At 39.7% G+C, this 17596-nt stretch overlaps 1 protein-coding gene across 1 annotated transcript in view; it reads right to left on the bottom strand.

Moving 5' to 3' along the window:
- The window catches only part of ADGB (androglobin), a 100271-nt gene that overhangs the window by 49835 nt on the left and 32840 nt on the right, over positions 1-17596 (bottom strand). Inside the window, exons 9-15 of the mRNA XM_081140908.1 lie at positions 15511-15639; positions 13526-13620; positions 11452-11626; positions 8527-8617; positions 3284-3413; positions 1209-1242; positions 217-397 (exon numbers count right to left, since the gene is read on the bottom strand). Coding sequence (XP_080997034.1) covers positions 217-397; positions 1209-1242; positions 3284-3413; positions 8527-8617; positions 11452-11626; positions 13526-13620; positions 15511-15639 — 835 coding nt within the window. The remainder of the gene's footprint in view (positions 1-216; positions 398-1208; positions 1243-3283; positions 3414-8526; positions 8618-11451; positions 11627-13525; positions 13621-15510; positions 15640-17596) is intronic.

The raw sequence follows: 17596 nt of genomic DNA, 5'->3' as shown, positions 1-17596 counted from the left end.
ACAAATAAGTCTTTGGGGACACGCTAAACCTGGCCTAAAAATTGGCTTGGCTCTTACTGTTCTATGTGGACAGTCAGCTCAGCCATTTTTCCTTCTAACGGTTTTGTTTGATATTATATCTACACCAGACTAATACTGGCTTAACTCTTTTAACTAATAGCTGAAAATTAGTAGCTTATATATCTGTTAAATTAAATGCACACAAAATGTACTTACTGAAAGCATACACAGAAGTCATCGAAGTCTAACCATATTTCTTTAGAAACACTCGTATTCATTGCTGAAATTTCCTCCTGAGACTTGTCCTGTGCTGCTGTCTGGCTGACTGGGTCTTTTTCCAAATTCAATCCGTCAACTGGAGGGGCTGGGTCATTCAATCCAAGGTCTGTTAGCTCATCTGTGTAGGGCAGAAGACAACCATGTCAAACACACCTGTGCTGTCAAGTATTAAGTTATTAAGACATGGAACATAATAGAGGGAGGTTCACATAGCAAAGTCTACTTTTGAGAAAACATTTCCTGAGATAAGCATTTACATGCAGGCCTCAAGTTTGTGGAGGTCTATACAAACACACATTTTCACACACTCAAAAGATTTATTCATAACATACAGTAGAGTCTTCAGAAATTTCTAATTCACTTTCATAAATTTGTGCATACATTCTTTAGAGATTATAAAGTTGTAACAGAAATTGGTACTTAAAACCTGCTATAAACAGACATATTCATATAAGAGAGGATGGCTCAGCCAACAGAAGGAGAAATGAAAACCTGAAAGATCTGTTACAATTCATGTATTTCAGTGAGTGGCTTAATTGCTCCCCACAGTTGGTGATTCCATGATCTTATTTCATGCTCACCAAGTAATCCCATAAAATTCCTGTAGACTTCTAGAACTGAAATTTGCTACCTAACACTGTTTGGGATTTGAGGTTTGGCCAAGTCTCCTTTATTCGGAAACTAGAAATTTGCAATAGATTTAGTGCTTTGACCACAACATATGTGCATCAAAGCACACGATCTTTACTCATGGGACTAATCGGATCGTCTTTTATTTTGACCTTAAGCTTGAATTAAACAAGTGAGATTATCTGATTTTTCTAGCCCAGAGCAGATTAGATTCATTACACCAGAGAGAGGCCAGGAGAGCCAGGAGGAGAGCTCAAAGCTGTCGAGATGCAAAAGTCATGAGAAGATTATTAATTTACCTTTTCCATGTACAGCTTGTGAAGTAATATTGCCCTGTGGATTGAAAAAGCACATTAAAAAACCATTTATAAATTTAACAAAACATGACTGCTCTGAAGCACCACTGTTTTTAAGAGTTAATACAATTTTTTAATCATTGAAGAAATGGATTTCTGAAAATATTTACTAAAGCAAACAGGTAAACAGAGAATTTGCTTTTAACGTAAAATTCAAAAGAGATGAATTTAATTAAATAATTTATTGAGGGTTTAAGTTTGACATTAAAATACAGAATATCTGAGTGTTATTAAATGATTTAATCTTATAATAAAAGTTAAGTTAAAACAGGAGTATCTCTATGTAGATATATAACTTAGTACGAGGCATCCGCTATTAATACAGATCGAATGTAATGAGGTTATGATTGGTAATCAGTGGACAGAACCTAGAAAGACTGGTTTCAAATTATAAAGATGATTTCTCAAAATTTTAACAGAGAAATTAAGTCAAATTCACATTTACAACTCTGTTTTCTCTAGAACACAATTAAAATAAGTACAAAAGTTTAAATGGTATAAATGTTTTACATACTGAGGGTGGGTAATGTTGACAATATTTGGGTGATGTAAAGTGGGTGGAGGTGATGATGTAGTAAAGATAACTGAACAGCAAGTGCTAGGGAGGAGCCCATCCAAGCCTAGGGCCCCAGAAACAATGGGCAGGTGCCTGGGGAACAGGAAGGAGATATGGGCTGAAAACCCAGGGAGGGGTTGACCTTGTGTATAAAGAGCAGAGAAATCCCCACTTCTCTCTAAGCCACTTAGCATCTGTCATTCTTCTGCCTGAAGAGGACACTGCAAGTTGCTACGAGTGAAGAAATTACATGCGAAGCCTTCAGATCTGGGCTCCCAGGTACCACGGGAAGCAGGAGAGTCTGCAGCAGAGCGAGGGGAAGGGCTAACTGAAGGTCCACATGCTGAACTTTGCCTGGCTTCAGTAACAGGGACAGTATGCCAGTCCCCGTGACCCCATCCCGCCCCCAAGGGAGATCAGAGGACTCCCAGCGGACCAGGGCCCCGGGAAAGCCTCAGGGAATCCGACATTGGAGCTAATCCCACCCCCAAATGAAGCTCATTCATCCTCAATTATCCTGAATTAAAGCTACCAGTTGACAAGATCTATCTTTTTTTTTTTTTTCAGTGTTTTAGAAGGTCTACTGATGTGTCATAGAAAAGTAAGCAAAAAAAAAAAAAAAAAAAGCAGCAATTAGCTTGTACAAAAAGCTGTATCAGAAATGTCATCACATTGGCCTCAGCGATAATAATCCTTACATACCTAAAATACTGATTCAGCCACCAAACAGTGAACTCGTGTGTTCTCCCGGTGCTAACCCAGACGGCTATATTGCCTTCCCCTGTTCCCTATCAAAACTATTCAACTAAAACCCAGAGAGAGACTATTTGTTTTCATTGGATGGTCAAGTTTTAGGAAACTGACAAAGGGAGTCGTGGCACATGAAAGTTTGCCAACCCTGGAACTGAAAACTCTTGCACGTGTGTACAGGGACATTCAGTGGTAGTCCTGGTACCACTGCTTGCCCACTAATAACCAACCAGCAATGACTATTGCCTTACCCCTGAGAAAGTTATGCATTACACACGTCACCAATGAAACGCATGAACTCCGGCCGTGCGACACGAGATGAGCCTCGTAAATGAGGTCCAGTGAAGAAAGGTCCAGGAGAATTAATGCAAGAGCCCATTTAAACAAAAGTATATAAAATTAAACCAAGCAACATATTGTTTATAAAGGTGTATATAATCGGCGAAGGTAGAAGTGTATGGGGGTCATGAATACCACACTCCGAATGGCAGAAAAGAAACCACCCAGAAGGGAGGCAACAGGGGACTTCTTGTGAGAGATGAGTGTTCAGTGTGCTAATACAGGCGACGGATGCATGAGCAGCTCATCGTAACAGTATTCTCATTCTGTTCAGGTGCGTGTTATACATCCTTTTATGTAGAATATATTCTACAGTCGAAGAAAAATCTATTATCATTAAGAACTGGTCAATAGTGAAGAGTAACAGAGTTACCTGAGACGTCGTTCCTGTCACCTGACCCAAGTCCGGCTGGGCAGAGGTTGCAGCTTCATCGTTTTCCGTCAGGGGAGATAAACCAGATACTGGAGGCATCCCTTTCTTAATAAAAGATTGTACAAAGTGACTAAGGGAAAGCAAAAACAGGCTTCCGTTACCGCAATCTCTTCTTTAAAGTACGGATAAGTAACTGCAGTTTTCATTGCAATGTAAATGGCATATAACATTATATTAGTTTCAATTGTACAACAAATAATTTGATACTTGTATATATTGTAAAAGGGTCACCACAAGTTTAGTTAACAGCCATAGCCACACAGTTACAATTTTTTTCTTGTGACCTATTCTCTTAGTAACTTTTATACATACATACAGCATTATTAACTATATTTACCATGCTATACATTGTCTCTCCAGTACTTATTAATTTTATAATTGAAATTTTGTACCTTTTGACCCACTTCACCCATTTTGTCCACCCACCAATCTAACCAACATGTTCTCTGTATCTATGAATCTGGCTTTTGGTTTTTTCTTTTCTGTTTTATTTTTGGGGGGGGAGGTTTAGACTTCACATATAGTGAAGTCATACAGTATTTGTCTTTCTTTGTCTGACTTATTTCACTCAGTATAATGCCCTCAAGGCCACCCACGTTGTTACAAGTGGCAAGACTTTCTTTTTTATTATTGCTGAATAATACTTCATTGTATATTAAACAACTGCAGTTTATCAACAACTGAATGCTTTTATTTTGTTCATGTCATCATTTTCATTCTTACAACCAATCATATTTCTTCCCTGTCAACATTAAACTTCTTTCCATACAACCAAAGAAATATTCTCTATCAGTCGATGCATCTGTCTAAGAATTTTCTGAAGCGTTCTTTATTTTAAAGCAATTACTGTCAATTTTGAATGTTGATGACCAGAACCTAGGAATTTGACAACATTTAGAACTGATTTACCTAAGTATCCGAGTAATGTGTGAGTGAAATGGAGCTCAGAGTCAGATTTAATTATGAGTCTTGAGCACTTAAGTTTATAGCTGAGACATTCATAGTAACTACCCAAGTTTGCACTATTTTCTTTCAAGTAATTGCTAATATGACCCCAAATCACCAATGTGTGTGTGTGTATACATATATATGTGTGTGTGTGTGTATATATACACATACACATACACATACACATACGCATATACATATACATATATAAACTTAGGTAAATGCATTTAAAGACAAAATTAAATTTCATGGACATAGATTTCCTAAATTTTTAAATTTTTTTCCTTGCTAGTGTTCAGTAAAACTTACTTCACCTCAAGTTCAACTCTCTGCTTTGCCTGAAGCTGCCACGAGAGGGCAGCACGAACACATTTATGAGGCTTCCATTCTGTCAAAACTGCTAGGAGCCCAGAATGTGCGAATGCGGCCTGTTCCAATGAAAGGCAGTCGTGGGAGCGGTCACTTTCAAGGACTTTCGGGGGAAAAAACACACCTGCTTTTATGTTGACCTGATAACTATGACCCTACAGCAAAGGGAGAGAAGGGACATTTCTTTCACGTAGGATAAAATGCCGTTCATGTCCCTTTGTGCTTGGCTCTGACAGATAAAACAAATAAGCTAACAGATCCCTAACAGTTTCAAGGAGAGAACAGGCTGGTTGAATTCCATCAAGTGTTAGTCGCCTGGACCTGGGTTATAGAAGTTAATCCACCTTAATCAAGTAACAAAGCTGGAAGGAGGCATATGACAATCAAGTAAGAGAGTGAATTGGGGAGTTCGGGTTATAAAACTAACCCATTTGTGGTCTCTATTGACATAGAGAGTTTAGAAGTTTGGGTGGAATTTTGAACCATGACAAAATCTGCCCCTGGTGGTTTTCCGCCTCGGTTCTTACAATCTACAAAATATCTGACTAATAGGCACCCTCAATCAGTGGAGAGAAAATAAAAAATTATCTGAAATGGTAAAATCATCACCTGAGTGGGTAACATTAATCATATAATTAATTATAAAAATTTAAAATCATTCATATTTTAATGTTTAGGGAAGTTCTGTGTATATATGTGGTACTTTACATTTGTAACATATGAAAGAATTTGGCATGTTACATAATCCAACAAATAAAGCTTTAAAATGTATAGCTCAATGTTTAATTTCAGCTTTATGATTAAGTCAAAACATAAGAAAAAACTAAAATAATAATAATATCATAATAAAACATTCCAATTATAGAAAGAACACTAATTCATTCCTTTTTTAACAATTAAAAGAACTTTATATAATGATGAAAGTATTATTTTAGAACATTTGATTACTGAGAATTTATAAAATGTGGCTGGTTCAGCTAAAGAATTTATTCTTAACATTTTATTAATATCAGTTATCTTAAATTAAACTTACATAGCCACATTTGCCTAGTGGCTACTATATTGGATAGAACATAGTAAAAAAATTCTGAATAACTTAGATACCTCAAAATATTTTTAATTTAATTAGTATTTACTGAGCACTTGTTACATCCTAGGTACTATTTAAATATCAGTGTTGCAGTGTAAATGCACAACCTAAATGGAACCCTTAAGGTCTACATTCTAATTATGTACAAGCCATTAACTAATTTTTAAAATTTGGTGACGTTTCCCATTGCACCCAAATACTTAGGGGAAAATTTGGAGGAGGCAAAGTTACTAGAAGCAGACAATATTGAGCATTGATAAAGAAATAATTGGAACTGTGAAAGCAAAACTAAAACTACAACTAAACCAAACAAGCACATTCCAGAAAAGGCCAGTAGTCTGGGGCCATCGAGTGTTAGGATAAGTATAGTGTCTTGAAGTCTCTCTGACGTAAGCAAACAGCAGAGCTGTTAATAATGTCCAGTCTGAGTCATCTAGGAGGTAAGGGAACCTTCCAGTGTACTCTGCTGAGGGTGAGGCTACTTTGTTTAATGTATTCATAACATACCCAGGTACTCGACACAACACAACTTCTTACCCAAGCGATGACAACAGCGATGACGGCATTTATGTCATTTATATTACATGGCAGCCTCCGTCGGGACCGCTTCTGTCCCAAATGGCAGAAAGTCTAATTTACTGTAGAATTAATAGCAAAAGAAGCCACACTGGCTTTTGTAACTGCAAAGTCTAACCGGAATGGAAAGCAACTTACACAATCAATATTCTCTTTCCTGTCCAGAAACCTACTAGGTGTGTAATTGGGAAATACTTGAAGATGGGACATGAAGGAAGACAATGAAAAACAGTCATGTTATTTTAACAGCTTCACAGGCCCTCCGTTTAGGGGGAGAACTGTATTCACTTAGGAAACATCCTGCCAGGGCGTGCTACTTGCTGGTCAGGGAGGAAGGGCGGGCAAGGTGAGAGCAGCTGGGAGAGGGGGCTGCCCCGGGCCAGGCTGCCCTGAGTGGGGGCCCGAGAGGCGCAGGGAGCGGCCCCAAGAGAAGCAGCGAGAGGCCTGCAGACTGCAGAACGGTGGCCCGTGGCAGTCCCCAGGGCAGGGAGGCCGCAGGACTTAAAAGCAGGGGTACCGGACCCTCTCTTTCAATTAACTGGGTTACTCGGACAGGACCAAAATATAAAGCCTCCCCCACCTATCCATTCTGTGCAGGAAACCATTAAAAGGCCTGCTGCTCACACAAATATTTGGGGTATTTTTCTTGCTGTTTGGCTTTTGGGTGTTTGGCTGGCTCTGAGAGAGAGGAAATAGGGGAGAGGGACGGTGAATGGACCTCTGGGCCCCTGAGCAAGCAGCAGAGGGGAGCCAGCAGCCGGGCAGGCGAAGTGCAAAGAGGGCGGGAGAGCAGGGAGTCGCAGGCAGAGATCCACGCTGGGCTCAAGGCGCTGGGCTGGGTACAGACGCGCTGTCCTCTGAGCACCCCTCCCTCCTGCCACCCCCGGGGGCCTCGGGAGAAATGAAATCAAAGCAAAATCAGAACTGGCAAAATGGAGGTGCCATAATTAGAACAGCAACACATCCCTTAGAGACAGGTAAGAACAGATTGATGGCAAACCCAGCAATGCAGAGAGCCTCAAGTCCCATTAGGACAGAAAAGAGGGCACCCCAAGTCTGTGAGGGGCCCTGGAGCCGTCCCATGCATCTTGGATCAGAGGCAGCGGGCGGGAGTGGTGGAGGGCAGCGAGCTGCAACCCGCTGGAGCTTGGGGCCTCGGTAAAGCCCCCGTGGCTCTGAAGCGCAGCTTTAAATGAGATTATCCGGGGGGTGGAGGGAGAAGCCGGGCAGGGCCTCACGCACTTCCAGCAGGGGCATGGGAAGCCACCGCGCTGCAGCGAGAGCCACCTGTATGGCGAGGCGACCGCAAGCTCTTCCACCTCCTGGACAGTCACTGACCTCGGGACGCCTCTCTTCGGGGTTCTAATTATTTCTGAAAAATAGGTTCTTTGAGGCACCACCATAGATAGGATTTGGGACATACCTTTGCTATGCCAATTATTACATTTCACTGTAATGATTTACTCATACGTCCAGCTTCCTCAGGAGCTGACGTCTCTGGGGCAAGACAAGTGTGTTATCTTTCTATCTCCAAGGGAAATCTAGTGCCTTGTATTAGTTTCCTAGGGTTGCTGGGCTGCTTAGACAATACAATTTCTTTTCTCACAGTTCTGGGGGTTGTCAGTCTGGGATCAGAGCGCCGGCGCGGTCAGTTTCTAGTGAGGACACTCCCGGACTGCAGGCGGCAACCTTCCCACCGTGTCCTCACATGACCTTTCCTCAGCGGGGGAGAGGAGGGGGGAGGGAGGAAAGAGAAGAGAGAAGTGAGACAGAGACAGAGAGACAGACAGACAGAGAGAGGGAGGACAGAGCTCTGTCTCCTTAAGAGGGCACTAATCTTATGATCTCGTTTAACCATACTTACTTCCTTAGAGGCCCTATCTCCAAAAACAGCCACACTGGGCTCAGTGCTTCAACAAATGAATTTTAGCAGGACATAAGCGTTCAGCCCATAACAAACGCTCATACATAAAAGTTGAACAAAACACGTCTGCTAGTTAAGTGGATTAATGAAACCACAAGCTATACAAGATCCAGGTAATATCCTTTAATAGATTTTATACATATATTTCAGCTTCATATTAAATTAATATTGTTTAAAATAGTCCCATTTAGTATTATTTTTAACCACACAAACCACATAATACTTTTTTTGAGAGCAAGATGTATTTGTGGGAAATAATATAACAGACGTACTTACGTTTCTGTTGGGATTGTAAATGGAGTCATTCTATAATTCAGAAACGGACTTGATATCTCAAGAAACTGGTCAGGCTTCTTTATTACTATTTCTAAGAAGAAACAGGCAGTGTGATGTACTTTTTCCCCATCTTCTAAGATCATATACCATACTAATTAGATTACTATTTACCCAGAAAATTTTAATAGAGTTCAATAGGAATGCCCTAGGACACATAAGGTATTATTTTTAATTGAAAAAGCTTATGGATCATGCCAATGCGAGATTCCTTTAGCTTACTCCTCAGATTCGCAGCATGAAACTATGGCATCTCAATGGAGAACCTGAGCAATGTCTTTTGGAGTTATTGGTTGGCATCTGTGATTCCAAGTATAGGAGTGACTTTCTATAAAAGCCTTTTACTAAAAGGTGTTCCCTTAGTTAATCCCTGTGCAATGGCTCGGGACATGAAGAGGAAACCTGGGCTAATACAGGCAGTAGTAGTGGAAGAACAGAAATCTAACAAAGTTAGGGCCACGAGCAGCAAAGCCAGCAGTAGATCGAGGAGGAGCATGTGGGTATCCCCAGGAGTCAGCAGCTCACCTGGGAGGAGTTCCCAGTGCATACGGGGCACAGACTGTGCACTACCCCGGTGAACCCTGAAATCAAGCGTCAGGGAAGGTTATTTTAACAGAAGCTCCTGCGCTGGTGAAAAGGTGCCTCCTGGAGAGAAACAGGCTTTGACACCTGCACAGGGCGTTTCTGTGTGTGCTCTGGGGTAACCTCTGAAAGGACCTCTCTCTCCATTTTCTGTTAATTGTCACTCTAGATATGAAACCGAATAAGGAGAAGAAAGCCAATACTGTGGCGAGCCCCGAGATGCGACACTGCAACTACGGAATCCCACCATTCCTTAGATTTTCTTGCCCAGTTTACAAAAGCAGTCGCTCACATAGAAATTACATGACAATCAGTAGTGAAATCAGAAAATAGGTGTATGTTTAATATTTTCCCTTTCATTCAGCAGTTCCTTGACCTGAATGAACAATGGTTTTAAGTATGTCTCCTTGCATTTAACTAAAATATCATATATAAAAGTAAAAATTTTTTTTTTCCTTTCAAGTGCCTTGAGGAACTTTTTGGCACCAATAGCCCATTGCAGAAACACAAGGGTTGTAAAGAGATGACTAAAATAATCAAGCAGGAGGGAGAGAGGCAGATAGGCCTAAATAAAGGACAGATTGACCATTTCTTCTCTCCACCCAAACCAGATATTTCTTTATTCTTTGTTGGCAAGAATAAACCATTTTGTGCTAGAGAAGTCTTTGCTACCAGCTGTACTGGGTGCGTGAATGTAGGCAGAAAGCAAATGTGAAGAAAATTACATGGTTAGCTGTTATTTATATTTTTAAAATGTGGAAATTATGGATGGAAGTAGGAGGTAAGGAATAGGTATGTATTCCAATTTGTGTGGCTCTTGCAGCTTTAGGATCCCGAGTGCCACTGGGATGTGTGTATTACACTGTGACCGAGACGTGGTTCCGCTGTCACCTGCAATGAAGGATCAGCGATGCTTGAACTGGTAGCAGGAGCCACACCGAGCAGCACCACCAGCAGGGATATAAGCCGTGGTTCACGCGGCCAAATGCTTGAAGCATATTTATAAGCTTCGCTGGGATGCTTTCTGTAAACTGGCTCTCGGTGTGTTCACTGTGGCTTTGCCTTCCTGTTCATCCAGGTGACAGGGCTGTGAGCACAGCCCCTAACGCAGTCACCTCTGGGGCCTCATGTACTGTGGATGGGTGAAGACGCTTAGATGGTAATGAGGTACCAGGAAAGACAAAGGTAGGCATCAAAACGCAAAAAAACGAACACCAAAAAATGACAAAAAGCTGTCATTATTAAACATAATTTAAGTTTTCTGTGAAATATACATATATATCATAGCACTCTAGTTTCCTATCATTCTTAATAAAAAGCTACACGTGCTACAGTAGCTATGGAAAGGCTCTGTATGTTGAAACATAAAGTATGAGTTATTCGGCCAGGTCATAATTTTTAAATGATTAGTGTTTTCTTGTTTTAATTCCATCTCCGTATGTTTGTGCTCCTACTTTAAAATTGCTTTCTCATTCATGGCCTCATGCATTTCTTCTCTTGCCGTCTTGGTCTTCTCTCTTCCGCTCAAAGTTGGTGCCCATGGAAAGGCGTAGGAATGAAGACTTACAAAGAAAAATATTGAAGGACTGAAGAATTCGACATGGATGGTGAGGAATTTGGCAATGAGCTGAAAGAATAGTAACAGGGCAGGAACAGTTCCCCTGCCTCACTCTCAGCCAGCGTGAATCTGTTTATTTCTGGGGGTAAATGCCACTCATTAAGTGGCTATAGGACAATATTAACACAGGCAGTGAGCCAGGAGAGAAGTTCAAGTCTATAGAAATTCTAAATAGAAACCAGTTAGGTCAAAGGTTATGTCCTACAGGGTACCCCAGAGTGATTTCCATAGTAGAAGTTCACTCCAGTGGCTTAACCTCTGCTACTTAAGTTTCTGTATTATTTACTACAAACCACTTTCCTACCACCATAAGAATCATATGCCATCACCCAAAGATTGGCTTTGATATATCTGGTCAGTTTAGACATGAACCAAACTGCTAGTCTTCTGTGGAGAATTGATCCTTTAAAGATATAAAATTTGGACATAATTTTAATCAAAAGTATATTTATTTTCTTTTTACATTCAATATTATTTTGCATTAGTTTCAGGTATGCCTCATAGTGGTTAGACAATCATATGCAAAGCAGACATAAAATTGAATGCAGACTTTGGGTATAAAGTTGGGTGGTCTGCCTTGATATGCATCTTTGATTACAAATGAAACTATGAGGCCTCCACACAGAGCAATGTTGATTAGAAGGACTTTCAGACAACGTAAACCATACCTTGAGGTTCATCTGTTATAACAGTTTTCTTTTTTTGACGAAAGAGTTTCCAGGGGGGCACCGGGGGTGGTTTCGGGGGTGCTATAAGAGGGCACGACCTCGTTCTGGTCACCAGCACAGGATGGCTGCAGATGTGGGACAGGCCATATTCTCTGAGCTTCTCAGCAGAAGTGGCCTAACAGGAAGAAGGCAGATTTGAAAGGATGCTTGCCACTGGCTCATGCATTCAAAATAAGGCCTTTTGTCAGGATAAAAACACCATCACCACTATAGAGGTGTAGCGATAATAAACGAGAAAAACAGCCACCCATATTTCCACCTCTCTTAACATAAGCACTATTACCGTTTGTATTTTTTAACATCTTTTCATCTTTCTGGGGCCCCATTTCCTTATTTCCAAAATGAGACTCTAGAACTATAAGCTACTTTTGAGTTCTAAAAATTGATTCTATGAGATTGCAAAAATCTTAGCACATTAGTTTTGGTCCAAAGTAATCAATCATTTCATTCAGGTACTTAATAGGTAAAGTGTGTGTGTGTGTGTGTGTGTGTGTGTGTGTGTGTGTGTGTGTGTCCAGCAATTGCTACATAGTGTTCATAAAATCTATTGCACTGAGTGTGATCAAGTGGTTGCCTTGTCCACAGTTTATGCCCTCGCCTGCAAACAGCAGCTTCCCACAGGAAATCCCCGTGGTCCCTTCTGACAATGGAGCCATTCACAGAAGGACAGAGGACAGAGGCTGCCCTGTCTCCTGCCAAAGCAAGTAGTTTCCCACGCAGATGCTTCCCATATTCCACCGCGGAGATCTCCCAAAGCCCCTCTGCTTTGGAGCAATTCAGAATAATACTGAAGCAGAACTCCAGTTAGTGACTGATGGCTGAAATATGCCCTGAGAAATCAAGAAGTCTGTGAAAGTTACAGGAATCTACACTGCAGTCACATTCTGATGCTCACAGTCTAAATGTTGAAACGGTTAAAGAGAAATAACCCATCCCACCTCAAACATCCCAAAAGTGGGGGCTTGAGCAGGTGGGAGAGGCTTTTACAGAACTCTCAGGTCACCCGTTTAAAAAAATTCAACCCATTTAGAACACCCAAGAGCAAGAAGAGGGGGGAAATGTGGAATAATTCACGACACCATTTTCCTTCCCAAGTTTTGTTGTTTCTCTTGTATTTTGGACCAATTCTTTAAATAAATGGTAAGGTACTATATTTTACATGTCGGCCTCATTATCTTTGGGGCTATAATTTTTATCAAAGTACTCCATTTAACAAAATTCCATTCCAACAGGTTTTTCCCCCTGTAGATTTATCTTTAAAACATTATATCTCCATTATATTCTGACTTTTACCAGGAGAACTAGATCACCCTAATAGGTAATGTAAAACAAACAAGTTAGGAAGATGGGGACACTACTGTCAGTTCACTGCAGCCTCGAGGTTTATTTAGTTACTGCTACAGACCCTGGACTAATTCCTGAGCCGTTTTCAACGCCCTCAGAGAAACTGTAACACTCTTTATGTCCTGACTCCCTTCCACTTCTCAAGCTGCCTCTGACTTCTTCCCTTGCAAACTAGTCAACCTCCAGTAGTTCCCTGAACCCAGTGGGTTCTCCCTCCCTCACCGTCAGCAGCTAACGTTTTGTGTGTGCGCTATTTTAAGCTAGGAGGTGGTAACAGCAGTGCTTTACCAGCTCTGAATATGAGTTCATTCAAGTTATATGTTAAGAAATATGTACAACCTTTTTATGCAAAGATGATTTATAATTATTTATAAATGATTTACATGATTCTTACTAAAATATATAATACATATGCTTTTTAGTTTGCTTATATTGGGGTGAATTGATAAAGATAGATGACTGCTTTTTTTAAAGATAGAACGATTGCAATTGATTGAGATAATTTTGGATGTGCCAAGTCGCTGTGTTCAAGTGCCTAATATTACAGATAAGGGTGCTGAAATTCAGTAATAGAATTTTAATTAAATTCTGGGGTACCTTCTGTCACAAGATGTAATCACACACACACAAACCATAAATGATACCGTGTCCCCTGGATGTGAGTACTTACCATCGTCTCTAGTGAAAAGATCTTCTTTTCAAACAAATAGAGAGGTGTAAAGGTGGCATATACAACCATGTGGGGCGACTGTGCTGATGAAGAAGCTGCAAAAACAAACACATATTGTGCCATGAAAATTCTAGCCAAAATGGGTCTTTCAGCAGGTCATTCCAAAATCCCTTAATTTTTCTGGTGAAAAATAGGTACATGATTCTAAATGTATGTAATAAATGTTAAATCTCAAATGCGCATTCGTTTTATAGAATATCTCATTAGTTTTACCTTCATAATAGTACCATTTAATTGATTTAAAAATCATTTCATTTCACTGTAAAAATGTTATCACATAAACTTACTAGTCATCAGTCAATGTAACTTAGAATCGTCTACAAATAATTATGTTCAAAAGAACGATTTTAACATTGTGACATTTCTTAGCTTTCATAGATGAAAAGCTTTATTTTGAATTTTAAAAAGTCTCAGAGTTTTTATGTCATTTAAAAAATAAGGAAAACATAAGTAAATGAATCCTTCCATGAAGAAGAAAAACATAAGTAGCTTAAGTTTGGAAAGTTTAATGCTTGTAAACTTTGCTTTGAGCATTACTTATTTATTGACAAGTTCCCTAACATCCCTGATATTTCTGTATTTGATTGGGTGTCCCTTTGTCCTGTAAAGATTCTGGCCAAAATAAGAGAATTTATTTTCCTTTATTGTCTTTATTTTTAATTAAAAGTTTTGTTTTATATCTTTACAAATTCAAGAATTTATATGTAACTGTATTAGATATGTTTATTGAGAATAGTATCTTTGGAGACACAAAATATAAATTAGACATGAACCAGAATCTCTCTAGAATGGATTAATTGTAAAATATATCAAAGTTGTAAAAACATATTTTTGCATGAAAAAATTAAACTTTGTATGATTTTCATGGAGCAGAGGTATGAAGCCAGGCAGTTTTACCCACAGCCCACATTCTAAACCATATTCTGTATCTTGAGATTAACTCTATTAATTTGATAGGGGGGGGGGGAAAGCATTATTACTTTTGTTTTCCCAAAGAAAAAAACTCAGAGAAAGATTTAGTCATTTTAACAGTCATGATGAATTATTGGTAACTTTGGGAATGTTATGTCATCCCCTATCAAAAAAGATTGCTTAAGGCATCAATATAATATGACAGTTTTTAATACATAGTGCTGGAGGAAAATGGATGTGTTTCCACCACGTAATGAATGGTAAGCTGAGAATTATAACCTACATTCTGGAAGCACTGAGATAGATGACCCAGTAGCAGGAATATAAAGTCTTAAAAAAGAGAATGTGTATAATACGCCCTGGCCAGCGTGGCTCAATTAGTAGAGCATCACCCCATGCACGGAGAGGTCCCTGGTTCAACTCCCCGTCAGGGCACATGCCGGGGCTGTGGGCTCCGTCCCCAGTAGGGGGCGTGCAAGAGACAACCGATCAATGTTTTTCTCTCCCTCACCCTTCCTTTCTCTCTATAATCAATAAAAACATATTTTTTTTTAAAAAAGGTAATCTGTATAATATATATTAGATAGTCTTTAAAAAGATTATATATGTAATATATAATTTATACAGAGGACATAGGCTAACAGATAGCACCTATGCTAATATTTATATATTTTATATAATTGTATAATTAATATATGTATATAATTTAGAATATATAACGTGACATGTTTTATTTGTGTAGAGTAATATAGATTTTATAATGCGCCAATATATCATACACACGTTAGCACAGGTCCCCCTTCAGACAACCGCTTCCCCTGCGCATGCTGTGCCCCAAGAGCCTGGACGCCTTCGCTGTTGCCTCATGGGGAGCCCCGCCCCACATCCGCACCCCTCTTTGGGCCTGACCACAGGCGACCTGCAGACGCCTATTCAGATATGTCTAAACAGTCGATAGGCTCCATGCTCCCAGGACTTCCAGCATCTGGGGACTGCGGGGCCCGAGCGCTTACAGTCCGACAGGGACAGCAGAGAGTACTGCACGTCCGACGAGGGCCTGGAGCCGTGGAAGGACCACTTGAACCTCTCCTTCTCTCCGTCTTTGCTTCTCTTCTTCCCAATGTCCTTTGTATCCGCTTTCTCTAACAGAGTAAAACACATAATCGATCTTTTGACCAGGAAACCTCAGACAAAACAGCCGCAAATTCCCTCAAGCATTGTTCACCTCTGATTAGGAACATTAAAACAGAGCAAGACAAAAATTTTGAAAATCAAAGTGTATTGTGAAAGGCCTGCAGCATTATTTATTATTGACTACATATTATTTTATGTTAAATGTAGATGATCATTTGATATGACTTTTGTATATAAAATTATAGTGTCAGGCTAATTTTCTCATTTTTAAAGTGAAAATCAAAGAACAGCAAATTATACACTTAAAGTTGAGTCCTAAAGGTGGAGACCATTCAGATCTTTGTCATTTGGGGCCTCCAGCTCAAGGAAATATAGCTTGTTCCCAGAATATCTTCTGCTGAAAACTGGATACCAAACCAATATCTTATTGTCAACATGACTTGTTTAATCACACCCTATACACAGAACTATATACACCCTGTGAATTTCCATTCAAACATGCTCTCATTCAACTGGAAAAAAGGCTACGGTACATATACACAATGGAATACTAGTACTCGGCCATAAAAAAGAGTGAAATCTTACCTTTTGTGACAGCATGGGTGGACCTAGAGAGTATTATGTTAAGTAAAATAAGTCAGAAAAAGACAAATACTACGTGATTTCACTTACATGTGGACTATACAGAACAAAATAAACAAAATAGAAACAGACTCATAGATAAAGAGAACAGATTAGCAGTTGTCAGAGGGGAGGGGGTTTGATGGGCTGGGTGAAAAAGATGAGAGGATTAAAAAGTTAAAACTGGACGTTACACAGCGGTCAAGGAGATATAGATTACAGCATGGGGCATATAGTCAATGGAATCGTGACAGCTGTGTTTGGGGCCAGGTGGGTGCTTGAAGTATCAGGGGGATCACTCTGTAAAGTACACGATATTCTAACCACTATGCTATACATCTGAAACTAATACAGGATAATACTGAATGCAAACCTTAATTGAAAAAAAAAATTTAAATTAAAAAAAGAAAAAAAAGTAGTATAAAGATTGAAAATTTAAAAATCAATATTTTTTATTCCCTAATGAAGCTAATTCAATTCTGAAACAAAATATTAGATTTTGTCTTTTTTGTTCTTTCATGATCTGCTAAATTTGTAATCAGGTTGTTTTTTATTTTTCAATTTACATAAATAAAAACTGCAACATTTATGACTTGTAATGTTCCTTAGCCTATAATGTACACCTGTCTCATATTTTAGCTTTTACAGCAGATTTAGCACCTGTATTAGATACAAAGGTGAAGATGACTATTAACTTTAAGTGTAGGAGGAGATATATAACTAGGAGACTAAAGTCTAAATCCAGGTTATCAAATTTTATTTTATGGGTTTTCTATAAATATTTTACTTCACTAAATAAAATTAATTTTAGGTAGACATATATCATTTTGAGTACGATTTAAAAATAGGACTTTAAAAATCTTCGAACTCCTATTGAGAATTCAGAAATAATATAATTTATAATAAAATTTATAAATAGAAAAAATACACACTTCCACATAGAAATTTGGATAGTACGCAACAGAGTTTACCAGAATGTGCGTTTGCCAATAACGTGTCACTCCTCGATCATTTCATCCCACCCATCTAGCAAGCGCCACTGAGTAAAGTTAACAGCTGAGTCCTACTGGAGACCACCTTTCCTTAGCCCTGCAAACGTCAGCTGCATCTCCTTTAGATCAGCACGAGACCCTTCCTCTTCCACCTCCCCCTCGCTCCCAGCTTGTCGATAAGCTGCTCCCAGAGAGAGATGGAAGCCGCAGTCAGAGAAACTCAGCGACACTCAGCTTCTCCCTATCAGAGCCCCTCACCGCCAGCGTTCGCACCTGCGCTGCCCCGGGCCCTCCACCGGTGGAACGGAGCAGCCCCGGCTCCCCTGGCTGGTCCCAGCTCTCCCCCGGGCTC

This window comes from Miniopterus schreibersii (genome assembly GCF_964146895.1).
Source record: "Miniopterus schreibersii genome assembly, chromosome: 6".
Classification (NCBI taxonomy): Eukaryota; Metazoa; Chordata; class Mammalia; order Chiroptera; family Miniopteridae; genus Miniopterus; species Miniopterus schreibersii.
This window is presented reverse-complemented; position numbering and strand designations above follow the sequence as displayed.